At 29.2% G+C, this 27,964-nt stretch overlaps 2 protein-coding genes across 3 annotated transcripts in view; one reads left to right on the top strand and one right to left on the bottom strand.

Moving 5' to 3' along the window:
* The window catches only part of LOC145751934 (uncharacterized), a 39,777-nt gene that overhangs the window by 4,427 nt on the left and 7,386 nt on the right, over positions 1-27,964 (bottom strand). Inside the window, exons 14-32 of the mRNA XM_082568092.1 lie at positions 9,529-9,582; positions 8,703-8,879; positions 7,871-8,064; positions 7,381-7,463; positions 6,690-6,859; positions 6,043-6,144; positions 5,640-5,732; positions 5,056-5,226; positions 4,913-4,958; positions 4,564-4,628; positions 4,394-4,491; positions 3,876-3,995; positions 3,365-3,517; positions 3,154-3,238; positions 2,509-2,941; positions 2,183-2,439; positions 1,703-1,804; positions 807-1,034; positions 202-387 (exon numbers count right to left, since the gene is read on the bottom strand). Coding sequence (XP_082424218.1) covers positions 202-387; positions 807-1,034; positions 1,703-1,804; positions 2,183-2,439; positions 2,509-2,941; positions 3,154-3,238; positions 3,365-3,517; positions 3,876-3,995; positions 4,394-4,491; positions 4,564-4,628; positions 4,913-4,958; positions 5,056-5,226; positions 5,640-5,732; positions 6,043-6,144; positions 6,690-6,859; positions 7,381-7,463; positions 7,871-8,064; positions 8,703-8,879; positions 9,529-9,582 — 2,817 coding nt within the window. The remainder of the gene's footprint in view (positions 1-201; positions 388-806; positions 1,035-1,702; positions 1,805-2,182; positions 2,440-2,508; positions 2,942-3,153; positions 3,239-3,364; positions 3,518-3,875; positions 3,996-4,393; positions 4,492-4,563; positions 4,629-4,912; positions 4,959-5,055; positions 5,227-5,639; positions 5,733-6,042; positions 6,145-6,689; positions 6,860-7,380; positions 7,464-7,870; positions 8,065-8,702; positions 8,880-9,528; positions 9,583-27,964) is intronic.
* On the top strand, positions 17,175-27,961 carry LOC145752931 (uncharacterized). Of its 2 annotated transcripts, none has more exons than XM_082569304.1 (10): positions 17,175-17,493; positions 19,173-19,317; positions 21,861-21,930; positions 22,264-22,387; positions 23,390-23,532; positions 23,711-24,767; positions 25,154-25,319; positions 25,863-26,078; positions 26,225-26,382; positions 26,528-27,961. In XM_082569304.1, exons 1-10 carry the CDS (start codon positions 17,344-17,346, stop codon positions 27,104-27,106), a joined length of 2,808 nt encoding a protein of 935 aa, XP_082425430.1. In that variant the 5' UTR covers positions 17,175-17,343; the 3' UTR covers positions 27,107-27,961. The 2 variants fall into 2 exon arrangements, with proteins under 2 accessions (XP_082425430.1, XP_082425431.1); XM_082569305.1 differs by having other exon boundaries at positions 26,234-26,382.

Consider the following 27,964-nt stretch of genomic DNA (forward strand, 5'->3'; position numbering starts at 1 on the left):
CTACTTGATAAAATGGCTTTTCTAGATTAAAAACTAAATTAAATAAAATTTTAGTTTTCCATAGATTGGACTGCTCTTTGTTTTAGAAGAAACAAACATATCACAAGTTTGCATTAACAATATCGCTATGTCAGTATAATAAAACATTGACAAAATGAATTTTAGACCGATTCAAATGAATAAAAGCTTTAATTTTGTTACCTCTGATTCAATTGCTCGTTGTTTAAACTCATCCACTTTATTATTTGCAACTTTAAGTTCACCATCGTACGCCAACTTCTGCTGATTCAACTTGGTTGTTAGATCATGGATTGTTACAGCTTGATCCTTGTACATATTTTGTTGGAAGGCAAGTTGGTTTGTAACTTCTGAAGCTCTATCTTGTGACTACAAAAAATTTGGTGTGTAAAATCTTGGCATTTTTTGTTAATTTTTGTAAAGAATCAGTTTAAAAAGTAAAAACCGTTAAATTTGACATCTTAGACTTTTGATATTTATTTAACTTTAAAGTAGGAAGGTGAACTTAACAACCTAAACATAGAATAACAAGTGTTACTTCGACCCAGGCCCGAATTGACTTCGGCAGTTTGGGATATTATAAATTATAATTACCCGATAATTATGCTGCTGATTAAGTGCTGGCTCAGTAGGAGTTCATACCGCTTATAGTGCCTTACCAAAGAGCACTACAGCTTAAGGGCAGTGAGGATCGAACCCAAAACCTCATATAATGAACCCAAGTGTTCTAACAACTACACCAGTTTAAGTTCTTACTACAACAAAAAACAACTTAACTTAACACCAACCTCTTTAGCTTTCATCTTAAGATGATTCATTGCATTTCCCCAAGTAAACTTCTCCTGCGATAACTTTTGAATTTCTCCATGCAATATTTGACTTGAGGTGGCAAAGTCTTTAACATCGTGAGCATGGATTCGTTGCAGTTCCAAAATATCTTTCTTTAAGTTTAATATCTGGGTCATTGAATGTTGCTTTTGTTGCAACATTTTGTCCTCATATTCTTTTTGTATCATCTTGAAATAAAAAAATGATATATATATATTTTTGGAACATATTTTTATCGTCGTGGAAAAATAGAATGCACGACTTAAACATAGAGTAACATCAGTTACTCCAGCCCAGTCTCAAGTTGCCCATGGCAGTTTAGGATATTATAGCTTATAATTGCCCGATAATTATGCTGCTGATTAAGGTTGGCTTAGCAGGAGTTCATACTGTTTATACCGCCTTACTCAAGGGCACTACAGCATGAAGGCAGTGGAGATTAAACCCACGACCTTATGTGTGGTGTAGCAAGTGTTCTTACCACTACACCACGCTGCCCGTTGTATTAAAGTTTTCGCGCATTAATAAAAGAAATATAGAATAAACAATAAGTATTACTTTAATGCAATAAAAAAATGACAAAATCAATTTTTAATGATTTAAAAGATGCCAAGTAATAATGGGAGTCTAATTATTAACCTTGGACCAACAATAAAACAAGAAAATAATTATTTAACAATGACATAAAATAGACATATTTATTGAGTCAATTAAATACCAAATAACAATAACTCAAATGAATCCTAAAACTAATCCTAAAAACATGTTACAAACTCTACCATCTTGCATTTTAAAATATAAAAAATAGACTGTAGTTTTACAATTAAAATATGCTAAACAAAAAGTTTTTTTTTACCTTCAACTTTTCTTCAGTCTCTAATCGTTGTTTAGTTATTACATTTTGGTCAAATTTTGTTTCTGTTTGTGTCTGTTGGTTAAGTTGTTGAACTTCCTCTTTCTAAAAACAGATTTAAAAAGTTTATTTTCTAGTTAAACTATCAAGAATTCCAATATCAAGTAAAGTTAAAAAGGTAAGCCTGGTGTAGTGGTCAGAACACTTGGCTTTACCCCACAAGGTCCTAAGTCGATCCCCACTGCTCTCATGCTCTAGCACGCTCAAGTAAGGCCCTATAAATGATATAAACTCCTGCTGAGCCAATTCCTAATCAGCATCTTAATTATGAAACAATTTCTATCAATAAGATATCAAAATGCCAAATGAACCAGATACTGGATTAGAGTAACAAATGTTACTCAATGTTTTGGTCGTAAAGTCGACCTTTTTACATTATGGATAAATAAATACAAGTATCCAACTATGACATCATAATCCTACCTCTATTACACTTATAGCACCAGGTTCACCTCCAGCTTTCAAATCTTCAACTTCGACTTCTTCATTATATTGATCATCTTCTTCTTCTTCACTTTCACTCTTATAATATTTATCCTCACTTTCCTCCCAAGAGTTTTCTTCCAATACAACCTCTTCCTCAAATTCCTCTTCTAATTGCTCCTTCCCTAATTGTTCCTCTCCTGATTGTTCCTCCTGGGAGGAGTTAGAATAAGAAGAGCGGAAACAAGAATCCGAATCTGAAAATGAGGTAAAAAGTTTTGGAAATTTTGTTTTTAGTTTTTTTACAAAATTTGTAAGATTTTTACCATCTTCAGGTGAAACGCTTTCTATTTGTAGTGATGTCAGCGGACTAGATGATTGTGATGTCATATTACAGTTCAGTGGTCTCATTATCTCTAATTGTGGCATCTCGTATAACCCTTTTGACGTCACATTAGACTCCTGTGATGTCATATTTGACCCATTTGGTGTCACACTTGATTGCTGTGATGTCACATTTGAACCCTGTGATATTACATCTGACCTTTCTGTTGTCATATCTGACCCTTGTGATGTCATATTTGACCCCTGTGATGTCATATTTGAATCTTGTGATGTAGAACTTGTTGGCGAGATATTTACATTAAATTTTATTTCATAATTGTGAGTTTGTTTGGTAATTTCAAAGTTTGATAAAATCTCTCGTGAATTCGAATCTAAATCACTCGATCTCTGTTGATTATTTTCTTCTTCTTTATGCTAAATATAAAAAAAAAATACTAAATATAATAAAAAAAACTAGAATTAACAAACAAGTAATAAACATCTGAATTAGTTAACACGACGCAATCAAATTTAAAATTTAATTTTTTTTTTCAATTTGTAGTTTTAAAATAATAACCACAAAATATTCTTAATGATTTTTAAAACATTTTAAAAACTAAAAAATTGCAACTGATAAGAATGCTTACTTGTGGGTTGTTATTATTTTGATAAAAACTTAACATTTCAGCATACTGTGTCTTTAAACCAACATAATCATTCACTTCACAAAATCTAAAACAAAAAATCATAAAAATTTTATTGAACTAAACCGAAATTTTTTTTAATTTTTTTATAGGCTATACTTTAACAATGCAAAAAAAAATATATATATATAATATTTATAATAATATCTCTTACATGTCTTTCTTATGGTCAAAGAAATTAGGTAAACCTCCATATTTCTCTTCAATTAGACGATGCATTTCTGGAGGTAAGTCCAACAATGGTTTAGATAGATCTTCAGAATATATTTCTATCGGTCCATATTCCTTAAATACCGACTCAAAATATCTAAACAAAAACAGATAATTACTAAATTAAATGTTAAACTGTAATAACCAAAGCAAATATGCTTTTTATCTTAAAGCAAATGACAAATATCTTTTAAAATATTAGATTTTAATGTTAAGATCAAATTATTATTGTTATAGGTATAACTATGTTTAGTATAAGTATATTCATTTGTTAAACATAAGTAAAAACCTAAAAAATACCAAAGAAAAACAACAGATAAGAAGTTAAAATAAAAACCAAATACTAAACTTTGAGGCCTTATAAAATGTCAATAGTGGGAATCGAACTAAATACAAAGACTTCATTCAGTATTGATTTTAAATAAAAAGGTTATTATTTTGAACATACAACTTACTCATACAACAACTTCACAAGTTTTAATTCAGTTGGATTCAAGTTATTTTCATTTTCAGAGTTTGAATTATTTTCCACTATTTCTTTTTCTTTAATATTCTGTTCTTCATATTCATTATTTCTATTAAGATATAAAATATTTTTAAAATTATTTTATTTTTTTTGTATATATTTTTATCCTCGATGTGGAAAGGGCGAATGCGCAACCTTAACATAGAGTAACATTAGTTACTCCGACCCAGTCTCGAGTTGCCTGTTATCAGTTTGGGTATAATATAGAATATAATTGACTAATAAATAAGCTGCTGATTAAGTATTGGCTCAGTGGAAGTTCGTACCGTTTATAGCGCCTTATTCAAGGCTACAGCATGAGATCAGTGGGGATTAAACCCACAACCTCACGATGGTGTAGCAAGTGTTCTTACCACTACACCATGCTGCCGGTACCATTAATCTATCTAATAATAAAGATTAAAATTTAACCAACAAAAAAGTTAAACTAATTTTACAAAAACTCACTCTTGGCCTTCATGATAACTTTCACCGATAAACTGATTTAAAGAAATTGTTCGCTTTTTAATTTTCGATTTTGTTTTATTTCTTGGGGACTTTGGGTTCTAAAAAAAATTAAAATAAAAATTATTCGATTTATAAAGTTATAACTTATTTGTAAAACCTGGTCTACTTACATTCACATTTTCGTTGCTTCCTTTTCTTATAATTTTTGCATTTTTTAAATCTATCTCAGTTATTTCTAAACATAAATAAGAAGTTAAAACTAGTTTTAAATTTCTTAAAAATTATAGATTATAATTGCCCGGTAATTATGCTACTGAATAAGTGCTGGCTCAGCAAGAGTTCATACCGTTTATAGCGACTTACTCAAGGGTCCTACAGCATGAGATCAGTGGGGATTGAACCCACAACCTCATGTGTGGTGTAGCAAGTGTTCTTACCACTACACCACGCTGCCGGTACATTGTTTTTAACTAAAATTAACAAAATAATATTTAAAACATTAATAAAACTTTTCCATACCTTTAACATTATTTATAACTTCTGTTTTTATATTTTTCTTCTCAATCTATTAACAACAAAAAGAAATAATTTAAAATTTTATAATCACAAAAGCTAGATTTTATTAAAATTTATTTATTAGAATTTTAAAATTGTTTTCAAACCTCTTGTTTAGCAATTTTTTTCGCTGATTTTGCTGCCTTCTTTTTTTCTTTTGCCATCTTCATTTTAAACAATCTTGCTTTATAATTTCGATCACTTTTTATCATTAAACATTTGCTTAACAAAATATTTCTTGATTCTATGTTTTCAATTATTTCATTTTCCCATATTATCTACAAGAAATAACAGTTGTCGAGGTTATTAAATAATATTAAAGATAAATTAAATTTAATTAAATTGTATTTAATATATATTTATATCACCAACTCTAAAAACCTAACAAACAAAAAAGTTTCATTGATAAATAATAACAATATACTCGAAAAAAGGAATTTACAAGAACCAAGAAAAACAAAAGGGATTGACAAGAACCATATATTACAAACGAAACTGTAAAGTACAATAGAGAATTAGAAAGGACTCTAAAGATCTTGAAAGATTTAGCAAAGATTTTAATATACAGGAGAAAATTGGCAAGGCTAGGCTATGAATTGGCAAGGCTATAAAGTACAAGTAATCATAATCATAATAAAGAATGTTTAGACACAACGTCAGCTTTTATTTTAGAAACAATTTAAATGTCTACCTCTCTTTTTACTTCCCCCGAATCATCATACATCAAATTTTGAATTATTATCCCTTTACAACCATCAGTAAAACACTGAAGACCCAAAATTTCCTGAAAAATAATTTGTAAATAAAATTAACAAAGATTTAAATAAACCATTAATAAGATAACTTTTAAATGTTGTAGCGCCCTTGAGTAAGGCGCTATAAATGGTACAAACTCCTGCTGAGCCAATACTTAATCAGCAGTATAATTACTGGGCAATTTTATAATCTATAATATTCCAAACTGCCACAGACAACTCGAGACTGGGTCGAAGTAACTGATGTTACTCTATGTTTAAGTCACGCATTCGTATTTTCCACGTCGAGGATAAAGATATATAAAAAAAAATGTTAAATCATGTTTTCTACATTCTTACTTTTTCTCCCATTTTTTTATAATATTCATGTTTAAATTTGTTCCAGCATTTGAAATGAAAACAAGTTCTACATTTCCAACTACAAATTGTCTTCAAATATCCCTGAAAAATTAAACAATTTGAAATAGTTAAAAAAATATAATTTAAAAAAAGTAAAATCAAACAAAATTAAAGAACAAATTTGTGTTTGAAAATCGCACTGCTCTCATGCTGTAGTGTTCCTAAAAAATGGCGTTATAAACAGTATGAACTCCTGCTGAGCCAACAATTTATCAGCAACATAATTATCGGGCAATTATAAGTTCCGGCAGCATGGTGTAGTGGTAAGAATACTTGCTACACCACACATAAGGTCAGGGGTTCAATTCCCACTGCTTTTATGCTGAAGCGCCCTTGAGTAAGGCGCTATAAACGGTATGAACTCCTGCTGAGCCAGCACTTAATCAGCAGCTTAATTATCGGGCAATTATAATTTAAAATATCCCAAACTGCCACCTCGAGACTGGGTTGGAGTAACTGATGTTACTCTATGTTTAGGTCGCGCATTTGACCTTCCTACATCAAGGATAAATAAGAATAAAAATAAATTACACCTGGTATAGTAAATCAGGCAATTTAAAAACACAACAAAATTGATCTTTATTTACCTCAAAATTAAGATCAGTTAGGTATATAGTTCTTCTATTATGCTCCTTTAAACAATGTTCATATCTACATACAGCATAAGGCTTGGGAGGGTGCTTGAGATTAAGTAATAATTGTTGCATCAACACCGTCAAGTTCTCCAATTTAGATTCTGGTATTGGAGTGTCTATTTCTGTACAAGAAAACATATAAATAAAATTACTTTTTAAACTTTTTTTATTTTTGTATATAGCATTATCCTCGATGTGGAAAAGTCGAATGAGCGACCTAAACTTAGAGTAACATCAGCAGTGTAGCAAGTGTTCTTATCACTATACCACGCTGCCGATTAAGTTATGTTAGTATAGTTTATTATCACTAGTTAATTGGCCATCTAGGGTTTACATTTTAAATGTTGTAATAAGGTCGCAACTTTTAACTAATATTTGCCTGCGATAATTTTCTGCACACCACAAACAGCAGTTTTATTTTTTTGTAGGCCTATAAATTGAACATACATACATGTCATCCACTAAGTGTCATCACATAAAGATTTTAATATTAATTTTAAACATTTTTAGAATTAAATGTCGTCTTTAAAAAACATGAAATTTTGATAAACTTAAGCTTTAGTTTTGCTAGTTTAATATATTGTTATGCTAATAGGTTTGTGCTATTAACAAACAACTATCACAAATAAAAGTTTTTGCTTACCAGGCCAAGTTAAAACACCACCAAAATTAGCTTTCTTCCCAAATTTAAATCCTGATCTCAATATTGGTTCAGCTTTAGAGAAACTAAAATTAAAATATTTTTAACTCGTTATACTGTGATGTCATTTACAAATATTTAACAATTTTGGCATGTTTTAAATCATAAATTTGAGTATATAAAGTCCTGAGTTTAATACCCACTGCAGTCATGTTGCAGCATCCTTAAGTAAGGCACTATAAACGGAATGAACTCCTGCTGAGTCAACACTTAATCAGAAGCATAATGATCAGGTAATTATAATCTATAATATCCCAAACTGCCACAAGCAACTCGAGACTGGGTTGGACTAACTGATGTTACTCTATGTTTAGGTCCAAATGTCGACCTTTTTACATTAAGAATGATTAAAAATAAGCATTGGTAATAGTAAATTTCTTAAACAAAAAGAAATTTAAAATTAGCACAAAATCATACTTATATATATATTTACCTATTTAACAAATAATAAGCTTTAGCAAGTGTATAAAACACCATTGGATGAAAAAAGTTTTCAGAGCTGATTTTGATTCGCTCAAAGAAGTCAATAGAGCGTGAAATCTCGCTTGGTTGGTTGGTTCGAATTGAAGCAACTCCTCGTGAATAAATTAAAACAGATCGATACATCGGGGTCGATCCTTCAGCAATCTGAAAAAAGATTTGAAGAATATAACACTGAAATTTTAATCTTAATAAGTTATTGGATTATAAACTTTAGTTTAATTTTTACTGTTTTTTTTTGTATATATCTTTATCCTAGACGTGGAAAAGTCGAATGCGGGACTTAAACATGGAGTGACATCAGTTACTTTGACCCAGTCTCGAGTTGTCTGTGGCAGTTTGGGATACTATAGAATATAAATGGGTGATATTTAAGCTGCTGATTAGGTACTGGCTCAGCAAGAGTTCATATTGTTTATACCGCCCTACACTAGGCCACAACAGTATGTGAGCAGCGGAGATCAAACCTAAAACCTAATGTACAAGTGTTCTGACCACTACACCATGCTGCCTTAAAAATCCTAGTTAAATTTTGGTTGTTACAGTAAAAAGTAAAATAAATATGAAACATTAAAGTTTATAGGCTGATTATATTATTGTTGCCTGGAGACCCTGGGATCTCAAATTTGATTCTTGATGTTGCTGTTTAACAGTGCTATAAATTATAAAAAAAAAACCAAGCCTTATTTCTTAAAGTCGATGTAATACTTAAAAACTGAAACCCAAAAAAATTAATTTTATTATTTTAAGCATTTGTGAAATGTTTTATTGAAACAATACAATACCTCTTTATTATCATGCATTATCTTCAATGCCGCATCATAATCAGCAACAGCATTGTGATATTTCTCCCCAATTAAAGCCATCGAGCCTCGTTTAATCACTGAACTAAAGTTGATTTTAATTTGTTCTATGTCACTCACTAGATTCACTTCTGGTTCCTTGTAACTATTTTGACGAACCTAGAATTAAAAATAGAGAAAATTAATTTTAGGCTTTCATCCACAACAAAATAACTATTTTTTTTTTGTATATATTTTTATCCTCAATGTGGGAAAGTCGAATGCATGACCTAAACATAGAGTAACATCAGTTACTCCGACCCAGTCTCGAGTTGCCTGTGGCAGTTTGGGATATTATAGATTATAATTGCCGGATAATTGAGCTGCTGATTAAGTGCCGTCTCAGCAGGAGTTCATAACGTTTATAGCGCCTTACTCAAGGGCGCTACAGCATGAGAGCAGTGGGAATTGAACATACCACCTCATGTGTGGTGTAGTAAGTGTTCTGACCACTACACCACGCTGACGGTCTTTATGTAATCTTAGAACATATAGTTATTGTGATGACTTAATGAAAACGCTAATACGTCATACAAAATCCAACAATGACGTCACAATAATAAATTCCAAAAAACGTGAATTACGTCATAGCTATGTTGAATATAGGTATGACGTCACCACTACGTTTTATACGATTATGACGTGATGTTTACGTTTTATAGATTTGTGTCTTTACATCTACGTTTATGCGGTTATGACGGCACAACTATGATATACACAATGATGACGTCATAACTATGCTATATAAGATTATGACGTAACAACTTACTCTTTCAGGTTTAGAAGTTGAAGTTTTCTCTTTCTTTGCTTCTGATTCTGTTTCCTAAAAATAAAAATAAAAAACGTAAGAAAACATATTGAACTAACAACTATAAATTTGGGAATAGTTTTTTGTAAATCTAACAATATTTTGTCATAAATTAGAAAAATTAAAACAAACGATCAAATCCACGTTTAGAAAAAAATAAAAATGAGCTCTCTTGCAGCATCTAGTGGTCAAAAAGTAATTTTCTGGTATTACAATTTACATTTATAGAAAACAATTTCAACGTTGAATTTTAAAGTCCTGTTTAGTTATAAACAAAAAACAAATCATCTTAACACAAGTATCCGCTACAAACCAACAAAAAAGTTTATAAACCGATAAATTACCACGCGAGGTAGTGAACCTTACATGCAAGGTATAAGATAACATACACCAGAGCGTGGGAGCGTTTATTCTTACGTCACAACTATTTTTTATGACGTAATAATTGCAACTGTTTAAAATCCAAACATTTGATATTGTTTTAAAATTGAGAAAAAAAATACGCGATGCAATTTACTTTTAAACCACGCCAGAGTACAAAATGACGTCATAGTTAGATTATAATACGAAACAATAACCTTATTGTTACGAGTAGAAGACCCGAGGCTTGATTTGACGAATGTGTTGTGTGTGTAAGTATATAGAAACTAATAATAGATTAAATTTCATGATATATTAGTTTGTCAATGTGTGGTAACAACCAAGTCTCAATTTGGATTTTATAAAAATAATAAATATCCAAATTGGGTTTGTTTTTAGTTTTTGCGACCGTTTTAAAATTCCATTCTGCCGAATATTGTTTTTATTTTTACAACGTTCAAAATTAAAGATATTTATTATTTTTTTAAATTTTCAAAGTTTAAAAATTAAATTTTATTTAATTAACCATTTTAATTAAGTTTAAAACATAAGTGTATCTTCCTTTAACAATTAAACTAGTTGTTTAAATTACCAATTAACCCCAATTGTTGGGTTAAAAATTTCACATTTTTTATAAATTAATCAACTGTTAACAGGTGCATAATGGTCTAAAAAATTTAAAATATTTAATTTTAAAATAATTAACTAAATTAAAAATACGTAACTTAAACTTATTTTCCGTTCCTAACTTCCCTTTATTTAATAATAACAGTTAATTTAACATCTGTTAAATATTAATTAAAATAGTTTAAAATTTTCATTCAAAAAATTATTTGAAATAAAAAAAAAGTTGTTTTATTTTTGACTATATTGTAATTTAAAATAGGTTACTAAAACTTTAAGATAAAATCATCTTACGTATAATAAAAAATGTATTTTTAAAAATAAAAATATCACAAAATATAAAATTTAAGAATTTATTTATTTTTAAAACTTTTTAAAATGTTTTTTGTTTTTATCAAGATTTGAAACTTAAAATAATCTAAACAATTGACAGATATGACGTAACAAAGATGACATAAACCATATTTAAGTTAAATCCCTTAAACCCGGTGACAATTACCAGGACTATTACGTCACAGTAAGTAAAGGTCACGTACGACCTTGTACGCTATTTGTGACCCGTAAAATGATTAAAACGTCATAAAGGAATCTTTCAACGCTTTTTACGCCGAATACAACAAAAAAAATAAAAAAATAAATTTTTTTTTAAAGTTTTTTCTCAAACAAAAAATTGACCCATTTCCTTATAAAGACAACTTCCTGTTTACACAAAGCATTAAACGCTGTTCATTGTGACGTCAGCAGGTATGTGTGGCGTCATAATGTGTTATTTATTGACGGATACAATCTTTTTGGTTTCGTGTTTTGAAAACCCGGCAAAAAATTTTGGTCAAAATATCAAATGATAAAAACGGGATTTTTGAACAAAATAATTAAATTAAAGTAAAATTTCGACCCACTATAAAAGCTTATTAACTTAAATTAACTCAAGCTGTTTTAGATACAAAAATGAAATTAAATTCAACAAACACAGATTTTGAGCAAAAAATTTAAAATATCATTTTATCTTTAGTAATAAAATTTTATAAATTTTGACCTCTATAAAAGTAAAATTTTGAATTCTATAAAAGCTCATTAACTTGAATCAAGTCAAGCTGTTTTTAGATACAGAAATTTAAAAATTGAATTCAACAAACACAGGTTATAAATAAAAATTAAAAAAAAAAATTATCCCAACCCAGCCTAAACGTTATATCGTTAGTAAAAGTTCAATAAACTGAGTTTTAGTGACCATGTAATTATATATTTAAAATCTATATCTAAATATTTATATTTATGGCATGTTTTAAATCATAGAATTAATATTGTCATTTTTTGGTCGCATTATTGTAATATATATATTCTATATCTTTTACTAGTGTGCGAAAACCGAAATAAAAAGAAAAATAAAAAGGACAAATTTACCCCAAACCCGGTGGTCTAACAATATTTGTACAAAGTATTTTTGCGACATTTAAATAGTTTGGAATTTAATTTTAAAATCACCAAAAAATAATTAAATTTAAAACCAAAATTTTCGAAAAATTTTTAGAGCACAAAATATTTAACTCTTTCACGCTTGATTAGTTCGAATATCACGCATGGTTGCACTTCGGTTTGAAGTCGAGTAAAGTTACAAATTCGAGAAAGATAAAATAGGGGTCTATGACGTCATAACCGACCGTTTTTTTTTGGTTAAAATAAAAGAAACGAGTAAAAAATCAAATTTTTAGGTTAAAGTATTTGTTTTGTAATTGAAACAATAATTCGATTGTCTTTCAACAATCACATTAATCAAACAATCGAACAAACAAACAAAATTATTCGATTGACTTTTAACAATCAAATGAACAATCAAAAATCCTAAATTTTATCAAAAACATTATCTGCAACTTTTGCTTATTGAAAACTCGATTAAATTTAATTTTAAATCCACTTTAAAAAGTTGAAATACACCAGTTATAAGTACCGGAAAAAACACTTAAAAATTATCAAACTTTTTTGATAAATCGTCTAAAATTAAGATTTGAGATAAAGTTGAAGCCCACCCATGGAGTGTTAAAAAATAAACACCAGAATTCGGTTAATGTTGGTTTAGTAAACGCAGTATTATCAAAATACTTGGCTTAAATTTCAGAATTTAAAAAAATTGGAGTTTATATTTTTTTTTTGGTTTTTCGCGCATTGATAAAAGTAAATAATAAATACGATATACAATTAATATTACAACAATGCGACGGGAAAAAATGACAAAATCAATTTAATAATTTAAAAAATGTCAAAAGTATTAATGTTTACATAAAGATTTTAAGTATATTATGGCATGGTCACCAAACACGACTTATTTACTACACAAATATTTATTATTTTTAAAAAACAAAAATTGCTTTGTAAAGCTACTTTAACTATAGACTAATAAGATTTAATATTTATATTTTAACAAAATATTTAACCTTACTATTTATTCATAACAGGTTTTATATTTAAAAGCAAATTGTATTTTTTACGACAATTTATTTCTCTTCAATTTAAGTCTTAAATTTGACGCAAATTCTTGAGTAAATAAATTTAACAACAAAATATAAAAGTTTTTAGTTTTCAAATACATAGTCGATTTAAAATTATTTAAATTAAATATCCATTTTATATCACCTTTTCAAAACCTTACAAAAATTTCGATTTTAATTAATAAAATCATAAAATGACAGAATTTTGTTGATAAGTGAATATTTGCAAACTTAAAGAGCTACTATGACGTCATCTATGTAGTTAGTATGACGTCATTGGGGACAAACAATGGCAGCAAATACGGGCGTGTGTTAAGTGGTCAAACAAAACCCTTTAACGACCTTAAACACCAAATTAAACCCAACACTGCGACAGAAGTAGATTATTCGTGGCTAAAGAGTTATTCAAGGACTTATGATCTAATTGTAATAATCTTTATCACGTCAAAGCAAACTTTTAAGTAAATTGGCTTCCATACAAAATAAACCCGATTTTAGATTCTAAAACGTAGTCTAAATATCGTTGGAAAAAACTAAGAAAAAAAAACAGTTTTTGGAAAGTTATAACAATGCTGGTAAATCCAGGAGATGTCAGTCGTCGGTTTGTTGAGTTAAAAATGTTAAAACCTTGAAATTGAGTGGATTAAATGGCTCGTTACATGACTAATATGAGTGTTAACTTATCGTGGTTAACTTAGTAAATAAAAAGTTAAAAATAAAGTGTAAGAAAACTTAGTTTTTTAGCATAGGTCACCAACAAACTACAATGTAAAATAGTTAAACCATTAGTTTAGGTTTATTGTCGTTTAAATAATTATAAAATATTTAAACTTAAAAAGTTGACGAGTCAGATTAGTGTAAACTTTTCTTTCAACATGTTCAATCAAGCGCAAAGTCACGTGATATACAATTACTTTGACCCTAGATCCACTAAATCAACTAAAACCAAGATATTTTGACAACTTTGGTGTTCGTTGAACTGTTTATATAAAGCTTTTAAAGGCTTAACAATAGAACAAAAAATAAAGCATATATAGCCTGAATATAATATCAATGTTTTAATGAAAAAAATTAAATATTATAATTTTACAACTAAACATTTTGTAAAAAATATAAATCTAAATTTTCCAAAAATATGTTTAGGAAAAACTTAAAATAATAAGACAATAAAAACCATGCCAAATTGTTAATTTTGTGTCTGTTAAAGTGCTACGAAGACACTTGAAAGCGGTTAAAAGAGCATGAAGGGGGCTGAAAAAGGCAACTTACTCGACCATTTAGTGCTGGGTAGATGTTTAAGTTTCGAGTATTAGGTTGGGTACAATATAAAGGTGATGAGTTTTAAATAGAAAAATATTTATTATGTTATTGTTTAATTAAGTCAAGGCAAAGACTTGTATACTTAAATTGTATACATTTTTAGATAGAATTCTAAGGTCGCACTTTTCATAGTTAATAAATACACAACTTTATATATTTTAAAATCGTACGAATATTTTGTTTTGCCAGTTTTTTTAGTAAGGTATATACGCCTAAATTAAGTAAATTTAGTAACAACGCAAAATAGATTTAGGCAAACAATTTAAATTTGGTTAAAATGTGCAATTTAGTATATGTGATTTAACGCTTATTAATATATTTAGTATACGCCATCCTTTTCAAGGTTTATAATTACTAGAAACATTTGTAGTTCCTCTTTAAATGTAGAATATTTTTTAAAAAGAATTTTAAAACTTTACAAATAAGTCGTTTTTGCTATTTTTTTAGCAAGGGTATTTTGGTCTAAATCTAGTAACATAAGATTCTTATATTATCCAATAAAGCATTTAAATATATTAACTATTTTAAGCTCAAACAACAAAATATTTTTGAACAAAAATTTTATCTTAAAATCACAAGTTTTTACGTGTTAAAGCAAGTGACCCTAACGTGGTGTTAAATAACAAGTTATGACGAATCGTGGCTTAAAAGTAATTTGTTGACCCTATCAAATAACACGACCACAAAAAAATAACAAAACAACATCAGTCATTAAGAAAATATTGGTAAACATAGGTTTAAATATAACTTATACATTGTCAACGTATTACAAATCTTAAACGATGAATATAACTTAAAATGTGTAGCGAAAGTAGAAATCAATTTACGGTAAAAATATTAGGTTATTTATAGGTATATTGTTAATTTTTAGGTAAAAAAACGATTAGACAAGAAAAAGAAAAAAATTAAATATTTTCTTAGGTCGATTATTATATGAATGGGTCAAAAAAACCTTTAAACCAATATTTTAAAACGAAAACTAATTTAAAAATGCCAAAAGAAACAAAGTAAATGTTTATTAGATAGAGATGTTATAATAAAAAGCGTTGTTGTTTAATATAAAACCCCAAAAAACATAAAAATTTGGATCAAAATAAGAAAATTAGCCTAACAACTTAAACCCGCAAAAATTATCTCAAAATCCTGTTGAAATTGCATCAAAAAATGTCTAAAATAATAAATACAGAGAAGGGAGAAAAAAGTGTCGTGCCAGCCTATATGGGTGGATAACTAGAAAGAATTCGTGCCATTCATGTCTAAATAACAACTTGTAAAAGGTACCGGTTAGTTACATTCAAACAGTAGTGAATAGGCATTAAATCGGTCTGTATAGTGACGTCAGAAAATAAATAAGGCGTGTGAAAATTTTAGACTAAATAGAGAAAGGGGAAATATTTGTTTAATATTTTCCAAAACAAGAAAAGTTTTATTTTAGGAGCTGTCCAAAAAAATTTAAAGTTTTTAAAGATATATACAATTGTTTAAATTCCTTAACAGGCCGCACGAGATTACTTTACCCGGTGAAAATGTAAATATTCGGCCGTGAAGGGGATAGTTTTACCGCGTAAAATTCCTGGCAACCCCGGTACTAACACAGCAATAATATTGTTGTTTTCATAAATATAACTACGTCAAAAATCAATTAACAACAAAAAAGATATATACCTAAGTACTGTTCAAATTTGCTGGTTTTAACTTTTAGGTTTGTAACAGCAGCTTGTAAACACAAATACAATTAATCAAGTTAGGTCGTAAAAAGCGCAAAAATTGTTGTTTTAAGCAGCAAAGTTTAAGTTCATTTTGGTGCGCTACTGTTTAGGAAAATAAGACAACAAATTGTTTAAGAGTAAGAGAAATAAACTTAACTAAACAAGGGTAGTATATATAAAAATATAAATAAGAAAATAAAGATGAACAAAAAAGTTGTATTATGTTGAGGACAATATATAGGTGATGGTTTTTAAATAAAATAAATATATATTTAGTGATCACGTAATTAGGTTAAGGCAAAAAACTTTAACTAAACGACTAAACAATGGCAAACTTAACTGAACAAGGAAAGTAAATATAGAGGAATAAATAAGGAAATAAATATGAATAAAAAAGGTTAAAAAATTTTGTTAAAAATTAAAACATTAAAATAAAATATTTTTTTCCATAACCTCAGCTTTAATTTAAAAGAAATTTAAACATAAAATGTTATTCATACCATAAAATTTTAAATGCTTGTAGATAAAGTACAAAAACGAATAATTTTAAAGAATAATAATAATAAATTCCAAACCAAGGTTGACACAAACAAAAACCAATTTATTTTCAACTTAAAACAAGTAAATAGTTAAACGCTTATACCGACAAACATATGAAATCACCAGTATATAGCGTGCACAGTTAACATAACAAAGGTCACCAAAAAATCACAAAAAAGTCAGTTAAAGAATTCTTGCATTAGATCAGATAATTACATGTATAAGCTTGGATCTCGAATAGCCTGGAGGTAGATGGAAGGTAATAAGCGATAAGCTTGTGTGGACGACAATTTCAAAGTTTAATAACTTGTTAATTTACCGTGACAAAACGAACGTGGTAACAAAACATTCAAACCAGGGGTTTTACTGTGCGACCAGTGCAGTCCAAATATTAGTTTAAAATAAGTCAGGTCAGAGTTAAGGTTAAACAGATGTTTAAATATATTAAATTATAGAATTAGATTTTAAAAACCGTGATACAAAATAGAAGCAAGTTATTATAACTTTACAAGTGAATAAACCGTGTCAAAATTCAACAATAATCTATTCACATTCTCTCAATAGAAAACACATCGTAGGAAGGTTAATATTGGTTTAATGACGTAATAATCTGTCTATTATGGCGTAACTAACCGAAGTTGGAATGCAAAAATAACCAAACAACTTTCAAATACCCGAACCTTTAAGAATATTTTAAAATCTTTAAAAAGTGGATTTTATGAGAAATAAACTCTATTATGAATGTAGAGAATAACACAGAAATGGTGGATACTTTTAACCAACAACTCGATATAGCAACTGCACAAGGAGTTATTATATTGTTTCTATGTTTCTTTGGTCTTTTACTTAACATCCCAATGTTGGTGATTTTTTTCACAAAGAAACAGGTAAGCAAAATATTTTAAGTATTTTTTTGTTAATAAACGTTTAAATAAACTTTAGAAACGTAAAAAAAATGTAAAAAACTGAAATTTGAGTTTTAAATATTCGTTTAAAATGTTATTATTAGATGCAAAATTGCGGTTACTACTTTGTTGGAAAATATATTTTTAACAACTAAATAGATGCTTAATGATAAATATAAACCTAAATAAATAGTTTTTGTGTTATTTCTCCCACTATATTAGCTTTAAATTCCTTATTTAAATAAATTCAAATCATAAGAAAAGAATTAAAAAACTTGAACAGTAGAAATTATAACACACAAATAGAACACAATTATTCAATTTTCAAGTGGGTTTTCACAATTACACGAATTTAAATTTATTTAATAAACACTTAATCTCAATTATCTCAAGTATTTACGTTCATGTTTACGTGTATATTAGGAAATAGTAATGCTGACGTCACAGATATATGACGTCATCGGATATCATCGGGTTAATAGAAAGGTTAGCTTATATATTCGGAAGTTATAAGGGAATATTTGTCGATTTATTTCCTTTTAAAGTTATTTAAGTTAGACGAGAATATATGCACGTGCAAAATGAAAAATAAAATTTCCAAATGTATTTTAAAACTTTACGAAAACATTTAATTAGGGCATATTTAAAAAGGTAATTAAAGATAAACTTGTTAAAGATAATTTAAACCAATTAATTAAAAGTTTTACTTAAAATATAACAATTAAAAAGTTTGTTTAAAATGTGGTTTAATCTATTTGTTTAAACAACATTAAATATATATTTCCAAATCCTAAAAGGTTGTATACCAAAATACACAAACCATCAGCAACAATACCCAACAAACAGTAGGAGTTACTATCGTATAACATACAAAACAAATATGCCAACAACGAAACCAAATCTTGATAAATCGAAACTTTTACCCCAAACCACACACAACCTTTCGCGAATTCAAACTACTTTCATCGATCTAAATTACCGATAATTAGAGGTTTTAAACAGCTTTTATAACTATAACGTGACTTCATTTAACAACGTACCAATCAAAAATGTGACATTTATTATAAAACAACAACAACAAAATGTAATTTAATAGGAATTCTTGAAAAAAAGTGAAAAACAGCAACAAAAAATTGAATTTTTAACATGTTATTATACATATACGTGCTAGTTAACGTGGGTGTTAACTTGTGTTACCAAGAACGTTAAGAATTTGATGTTTTTAAACGTTTAGGGCCTTTAAGTTTAAGTGATTTATACGAGTTTTTTAAGATTTTTAACACAACAATGGCAATAACATTTTAAATTATGTAAAAATAGGCAATCTTTTTTGTTTTTAAAACAACGAAGTTATGCTATTAGTTATTCTTAATTTTTTCACATAAGTTTGTAAGATTTTCAATTACTGAGATTACAACTTTGTATTATGCAAATATATAGGCAATCTCTTTTGTTCTAAAACCAACGAATTTATGTCTTCAATTGTTTTTTCGTTACATAACATAAATTTTAATCTGTAACGACAATCTAGGGAATAAATCTAACTAAAGTAAAATAAATTTACTGTTAAAAAAAACAAATATAAGTTAACATGTTCTTTAAAAACACACAAAACAACATCATATAATTCATCACTTAACCCCATATTCTTACTATCTCAGGTTCGACGAACAGTCTACACAGCTTATATGATCCAAATCTCAGTGACAGATATCTTAGTTTGTGTTGTGTGGATTATTATATCAGGTCTGAAGCTCAGCAACTTACCCTCAAAAACCGAAGTTCAAGAACTTATGTTACAACACGGTTAGTTAAACTATTCATAAAGTGTTAATTTTAAGCTATTGTTAATTTTATTCCTAACAGCATAAATTCTTAATTAACATGTACAAAATGGTAATAAAACCCAAAATATATTTCACAAAAATGAAATTACCCTAAACATAGGCTATTTTTAGTAACCACAACCCTGTTTTAGGTTATACAAAGTTAAAACCATATAAACCTTGTTAATTAAAATATTAGGGATAGTTTTACGTTTTAAATGCATAATTCTTTAGTATAAAAGAGCACACCCTACAATAAAAAATCCCCCATGCATCGTGAGCTATGTAATCAAGGGATAGTCGTATATTTCTACTTGTGTAAATATGTTTTAAAGGTGTGTAATATATATTGGTTTAAGATTGCAGTGCGATAACATTGATACCGATGTTAGTATATAGTAAAGTAATTAAAGTTTAAAGATTTATTAAAAGTACGTCGTGCAAATTAAGTAAATGCCGATAATAGACTAAAAATATCATATTTATATTGAAGATAAACAACAGTCTAATCAGTGTTAATGCGAATCTGTATATTATGATGTTATTTTAATAATAAACACGGTGTTCCAACTAATAATAAACGATTTAAATGTGAAGCTAACACAACTGGTTTAGCTTTTTTTAATAAAATTGTCTCTAAAAGTTTGAAAAAAAAGTTTTTGAAAGTGTGATTATGTATAACTTGGTAGAAATTTAACAATTTTCGGATTTAAATTTTAAGTTTTTCGATTCAAGCTTTAAAAATTAAGATTACGTCATTTTGCATCGCCGTCGGCAAAATAACAATCGCAGTTCTTGACGGTAGGTACTTTAATCCCTGCTTCAAACGGTTCATTTAATTTTATGGCGTGAAAATAATAACAAAAGTGTTTTCCCGCTCAAGTGAAAACCAAACACTTGAGAACTTAGCACTTGAAATCACTTGAAGAGTTATGAGTATTACCTTGTTGATAGTTGCATCAAAAAATGATAAATTGAGCAAAAATTGGGACTTTTTTAACCACACAATCCCACACAACGTGTACAGTTACAGACCATAATTAATATGACGTCACAATTTAACATGACGTCATCGCTATTTTGATGTAATAAGAAAAATTTCAAACTAGAGCCTTATGTTTTTGTTTTAACAAATTTTCAACAAACAAACATCTAAACCAATTTTCGCTTTTTTAAATCGTTTAAATGTTTTTAAAATCTCGTGCTTGGTTGGGATTCGAACCCATGACCACCCGTACTGTAAACAAAATGGTAACTGTATCTTTCAACATATGGTGTGGGTGTTATTTGATCGTTTGATCAATCGTTTAACTGTCTTATCATAACAGTTAAGCAGTGGGGTCAAGTTAAGAAACAGAATATCAAATATTCACCAAAAAAGATCTTAATTTTGGACTAACAGAGTATTAGCCAAAAAGCACAAAAAAAGGATTTAATTAATATTATCAAAAATGTATAGATTTTTTATGAATGTAAAATACGAACGTTTAGAGATTTTGCAACGATTTAAACTTATATATATTAACACATATACTTAGATTTAAATAACTTTATGACTTCATCTATTTAAATACAAAAAATTAACCCCACAATATATATTCATAAGTGTAAAAAACAATTACATAAAGCAATACAAAAAGGTTAAACAAGATAGTTATCACCTTAAAACAAAATTAAAAGCGCTTCTTTGTATACAACACTAACCCAAACTTAAGATCCATCCAAGCACATACACATCGTATAAACAATGAGTTATAAATAGAAAGCCCAGTAAGGGGCTACTTGGACAAATTATAACGGGTAAAGTTTGGAACAATTGCAAGGCACTGAAGCGGGGCAAATATTGCGTGCAAAGAAATTTACGATGTTTGGGGAGATTGTGAAGTGACCAATGTTGTTAAAATAAACGTTTAAAGACACCATTTAATATATTACTTCTTAGATTACTAATATGGAAACTGGCATTTTAATATCAAAATTAGGTTTAATAAAAATAAAAATTATGAACTAATATTTAATTTGTTAGATTACTATTGAAAACTTAAACTTTATATCAAAATTCGATTAATAAAAATAGAAATTAAAAATAAACTAATAATAAAGTAATAAAAACAAATACTAACTTTTACAATTTTTGCGACTTTTTGACATATTCTTAACAACCATTATCTCTTATGGTTCCTATTTTGTTTAACTAACTAATATACAAGATCCCAAGCGTGGGAAATTAACTTAATCGTAGTGCAATTTAACATTACTCATACCAAGTCCATTCTATATACATACAAAAAAAAATAAAAGACAAGTTTAATCCATCTATACACATTAATATAAACAACTAATACCGGTAAGAAATTGCCGTGTATATAAACTAATATATTTTCCCACATACGAAAATCCTGACCTAAATATATATCGAAAAAAAATTTACTAAAAAACAATTCCTATTACACCAATGTAATAGCTAACTACCAATACAACTAAGTTTTTTTAAGTTATCTAATTAATAATTTTTTTGTTCAGATCCCAGTGTTGAAATCACACATTCTTATGATACAAGTTTGGGTCGTGTATCCAACCTAGCAGTTAATAGGTAGGTTAACTAAACACGTTTAATAACTAGTAAGACTTTTGTATGTTTATTATATTAAAATGTTCGTAATTTTAATAAAAATAATATGTACCTATACATTATTTTAACGCAAGAATTAATGTTTTAAAAACCATGTTTTTTTGTTATTTTTTGTATGTTTTTTTTTGTATATATCTTTATCCTCGATGTGGGAAAGTCGAATGCGCGACTTAAACATAGAGTAACATCAGTGGGGATTGAACCCACGACCTCATGTGGTGTGTAGCGAGTGTTTTTACCACTACGCCACGCTACCGGTATTATAAACTTATATTAAGCATGTTTTTAATTTAGATTTGTGTTCGCATTATACAACTTTCATTATTACAACAACATTTTTTTGTTGGCAACTATGAGTGTTGAAAGATCTGTAGCTGTGTGGAGGTCCTTGCATAGGTGTCAGAAATATCAGTTTAACGTGAGTTTGTTAATTTTAAATGCGGTAAAAACTTAATTTTAAAACTTTTATGTACTTTAGTTAATAGATTCTTATTAAGGGTAGTGCATAAAATTGTTAACATACTGTAAATTACGATTTTTGGCCTTTTTATGTTAAAACTGTTAAAAGATTATTTTGATTATAAATTAAATAGTTTGAAAGAGTTAAAGTTAAAATTATTAACTTTGTAAAAAACGCAATATTTCAATTCCTTGTTTTAGGCCTTGTTTATGTTTAAACCAATAAAATAATTTTTGACCTAACTAAACCTTGAAAAAAGTTAAAATTAATAATTTTAGATAACAGCAATAGTTCAATACCCTCAAGTTTTTAACTTTAATAATTTGCCAAAAATAATTAATCAAAAAAATAGGTTTTAAAAAATGAAACCCGAGCCAAAACAACCCAAAAAATATTGATTCGAAAAACGTCAACTTTAATGTATTAAGGCAACGAAGCATAAATACTTTAACTATGGGCTTAAATATGATGAATTGCTACTAATAGAAGAGTTAATTACTGCTTAGATATGGTGCTGTTGTTTTTTAGTTTTGCATTTGCAAAACATCGAAGATTTTTAAACAGAACAAATTATTTGACTTTAATTTATGCTATTTTTGTCATGACTAGCCAAAATATTGAGTAATAACAAACAGAAAACTTAAAAAACTAAATACTAACTAATGATAAAGTCGTTTTAAACTTAACATAAACACGAAATTTCACCCAAAAAATGCATAACCAAAAATAGGCATATCATTATTACTTTTGGCATGTTTTAAATCATTAAATTAATTTTGTCATTTTTTCCCGTCGCATTGTTGTAATATTAATTGTATATCGTATTTATTATTTACTTTTATCAATGTGCGAAAAACCAAAATAAAAAAAAAAGTTATTACCCTATAAAAAACATTCAATCATCCTAATTTTAAAGCAGTGAGAATTTGCAATTAATCCTATTTATGTTTTTGTCTACAGCGCAAGTTTATATACGCGGTAAGTGTTTTTATGTGGGTGCTTGCATTCGCGTGTGCCTTGCCTGCATTCCTTGATCTTAGTTTGATCGATTCCTCAACACAACCTACTCATCATCTAAACATTACTGGCCGATTCGCTCATATGTAAGTATTGAAACTCATTGTGTAAAGTCCGTATATTCACAGTTTAACTTACGTTTTTTTTTAATTTGCTTATATGTAAGTTTTTAGCTCATGACCACTGCTTCACGCTGCTGGTTGCTGCTATTATTGTATCAAGTTGTTCAATATTTTGATATTTGTTTTTGTTTTTTTTTTACAGTAAACCTGGACACAAATGGTCAGAAATGGACAATATTGAGAAGTACGTGAGTTGCTTTCAACCTTTGCATATCGCCATCAAAAACAACAAAACATATGTTATGGATTATGGGGGAATATCTGTTGTCAACTGCGTAGATATGATGGAAAAAGATAGTTTAGAGTTTTATGACGATGACTACCCGTCGGGTTATGGAAATTATGAAGATTATCCACTTAATGAAGACGGGGATTATCCGGAACTTCAAGCGCTTACTGATAAGTTGTTTAACGGTGGACCGGATACTTTGTTCGAGATGCCGGTGCCGAATCAACCGGGTACGAATACGACGGTGGCCGACTTGGCTACATATCAGATTTTATTTCATTTATCATGGAACGATATAAACGAAGAAACGGAGCAAAATGGTCTTAAATTAGACAGCGCCTGTTCGTCCAATTTCTCCGAGCGAGCAATGATATACAACATTGTAGTTAACTTAGTGATTGGGTTTTTTGTACCCTTTATAGCGATCGTTATCAGTTACTCAGCTATTGCAATAATGATAGGAAGTAACGCACGAGATAGGTTAAGATCAGCCGAGGAAGAAGGAATAATTAACGAGGACTCGGTCGGTAAACGCAGAAGATCGGATTTTTTAAAGATATTTGCTTATAGTGGAAGTGGTTCGGTGAAGATCGGGGATAAAACGGTGTCGAACCACCGGGAAAATTCACCGGTTCTCCGCAGAAGTGCTGGAAAGCATCCGAAGTGGAACGAACGCACGAAATATGATCTTAAAATACCTCAAAACACGGCAAATAAAAATTCAAACTCAGCTCAAAAACGAACACGAAATAACTCAACCAATTCTGACATTCAGGCCCCGTTTTTAGCCTCCCCCGGCCTGGTTTCAGACCCCAGACCTCGATTATCAAGTTTTACAGCAGTACAACTACGCAGAACAAGTGGAGGTTCGGCTAGCTCGGCAGAAAGTTTTCCAACTGATCAAACCTCGATTCAAACCTCACCAGGAGTCCGGCTTTCAGCTCCGTTGTTTATGAACCAAGAGAACAGAGTAAGTATTACGTAATAATCCTTAAACTCTTAAGCGTGGTGTTGTAATTTAAATAGTTTTAAAGTATATATCAGCCATGTTAACTTAACCCATAAGATAAAAAGCGACTATAACAAAGTTTTTTAAAGTTGTGTTACTATATAATAATAGTACAAAAAACTTGGTAATTTAAGCCCTAAATAGACAAGTTTTGCGACCGTTTCATCATAAGTTAACCCAAAAAAGGCAAGTTACCATTATAGAAAACACAGTGACTATTACAACGTATTTAAAAGTTGAATTATTTGGTACTCATTTATAAAAACACTTAGTTATTTCTTTCTAAAAATGCCAAGATTTGCAGCCGTTTTTTGGCCATGTAAACTCAACTAAATTTTGTTTTTCAGGCAAGTTATCAGCGAACAAGTTCTGCAGATAGTGGAACGGGAACAAGTAGTAGCAACCAGTCTAATAACCATGTTAAAAGATGGTCAAGTGATGTGTTTAGACACAGTATGGACGATGAAGGAAAGAGGTTGACCAACTATGAACACCAACTTAACAATGTTGAAGGTAAATTGACATAACTCAAAATTTAAAAGTAAGAAATTGAAAAAATATTTAAAAAAGGGAAAAAAATTCGTTAACTCTACATACAATCATTAGTTTATATTCAAAGAATATGTTTAAATTATTAACTTAAACTCCTTAAAAAAGATCAACTTAACAACCTAAACAAACAAGGTTTGAAGCAAACTTTATATTTTAAACCATTTAAAAGGAATTAAAGTATTAGCGTGGATGTAATTACATAAACGTTAATCTTCTAACAATAAAAGGTCAAAGTTACAACAAAGAAACAAGCATGCATATTTTTACTTAAAAACTACCAGACTATTTTTAAATTGTTAGCAACTAAACTTTAAAAAGTTGACTTTTTATCGACAGTCTAAACAAAAGGATAATTCGAGAGGCAATAATTATTATCTAACTTTTAAGAAAAATCAATTTTTAAGTATAGCGGAATAAATTATTTTTTAACTAACGTTAATCGAATCTTTTTAAAATTAATGTAAGACTCCTGAAAATCGATTTATAATTTTATATTTTATTCAGAATCTGAATACGACAATCACACGGACAGTATCAACAAACGCGTCTCTCTGTCCCCATCTCGCGGTGGTGAAAATTGCGACTCGACGACCGAGTTATGCCAACCCCATACAAGGTTGTACACACAGAAGAATGACAAACAACGAAACTATAACCGACAAATCTCAACCAACTCGAACCGAAGTCGAGCTTATTCTGCCGCATCTCGAGCTAGTGCGGGTAACTAGAAATTTCTAATTCGCTTCACAATTAGAAAATTTAAAATTTAATAAAAACCATCCATCAATTAAAACTTTCAATAAATATACTGACGTTACAAACCATGTTGTTATGACCCAACAAATACTAATATTATGACATCACAGTAGGAGGAGGGGGAAGTGGAGGGACGTTGCGTAAGAACTTGATCCACAAGAACGTTCACAGACACAACAAAGTATCGAGAACGGTTTTAACGTATGTTGGTTTCTTCTCATTATGCTGGTTACCTCAACGAATATTCCAGATCATCTACGTCACCGATGTAAGTTATTACGTCATTTTTATTCATTTAAACCTCATTTTTTTAAACAAATTTTAAACAAATTTTGATTAAATCAAGATTTTGATTAAATCTTGGCTTAAAAGAGATTTTTTAACGTAATAATTGTTTAATTATGACGTAACAGGGTATGGCAGGTTACGAGGGACTGACGTGTCATGGTTGGAGTGTCGCAACTCGCGTCATCAGCTTCTTCAGCGTCGTTCTCAACCCTTTGGTTTACGCGACAACTCAGCGTGAAATACGTCACCTTCTACGTCATACTACGTCACGAATATGCAAATGCGTCGCCATGTCGAGAATTTGCCGCGCTTTTTCGAAATCCAAGCCGCAGTCACGTGACGACCACGTGCCCGAGCCGAGTGATGACATCACAGGGATCGCAGAGCACAACGTCACAAGTGAAGACATCACGAAGCGCGAACGACACGCGAGAAATCGAGAAATTTGGTCAAGGTTGGCATCGAGATTGGGACGCCGGAATCCCCGCATCTCGTTGACGGGAAATTCGGTCACGAATCCCGGGGAAAAACAGAGCGACGGGACCATAGATGAGGAAGAAAATAATGTAAGTTCGACAAAGAACCAGAGTTCGTCGAATTCTTATAAGTTGTTGGGAGGTTGGGATGAATGGAATCAAATGATAGATATGGCTTCAACCAAGGACCTGACTTTAAATAACAAACTGGGGGAGACTATACTTTAGCAAGGTTTAAGTAGGATGAGGTGGAAGGTAAGAAGATGCATAAAGGCATGAAGTTAACCACATTTTAAAGCTGACAATGCCAAACAATGAAAGTGGGATTCTATGTTATAAAGTCAACGTTAAAAAGCATTGAAGAAAGCCAAAAGTCAACGAAAAAAGGGGATTTTAAAGGTCAAAAATTCAACGTTTAAATCGCATCAAGAAAGTCAAAAGTTAACAAAAAAGCACAAGTGTTACCTGAACAAATAAAACAACATTACAATAAAGACAAAAACACAACAAACAATGTTTTACAAAGATTGCAAACCATAGAAAATTTAACAACTAATGTTTTTATAATGTCGGAAATTCAAGTAAAATTAATATAACTGCGCAATTAAAGACAATTTTACACAAACATTAGTAATACAATACTTTAAAAACTGCAAATAAACAAGATATAAATACCACAAACTAATATTAAAATAATAAACAAACAACTTTATTTGATATTTAACTCACATCACAATTAGTTCACAAGCATGGCATGAAAATATACTTGTATAACATTATGTCCACATTCACATGGAGTAAACAGGAAAATAATTATGTCAACAATATGTTAAGATGTTAAAGTTCCCTATTTATTTTATCAATAATTTTTTCGCATTTTTTCTAAATTCATGATCGCTTTTTTCAGCTTATTCATTTTGAAATTGTAAAAAAAAACTTTTAAATTAAGAATTGTTTGAAACATTTTCAAGTTATTGTAATTCTCGATATTTTTAAACTTGTAGCAAAAATGACCAAAACCACAATTTTACCGAGTTCTACCTCACTTGTGTTACTAACATTGTACCAATAAATTAAATGGTGAAA

Source organism: Corella eumyota, chromosome 5 (genome assembly GCF_963082875.1).
Source record: "Corella eumyota chromosome 5, kaCorEumy4.1, whole genome shotgun sequence".
NCBI classification, from domain to species: Eukaryota; Metazoa; Chordata; class Ascidiacea; order Phlebobranchia; family Corellidae; genus Corella; species Corella eumyota.

Coding starts and splice junctions, on each gene's coding strand:
- LOC145752931 (XM_082569304.1), top strand. CDS start 17,344: ATGAATGTAGAGAATAACACAGAAATGGTGGATACTTTTAACCAACAA. Junction 22,388..23,389: donor GTCAGAAATATCAGTTTAAC/GTGAGTTTGTTA, acceptor TTTTGTCTACAG/CGCAAGTTTATATACGCGGT. Junction 26,383..26,527: donor AGATCATCTACGTCACCGAT/GTAAGTTATTAC, acceptor ATGACGTAACAG/GGTATGGCAGGTTACGAGGG.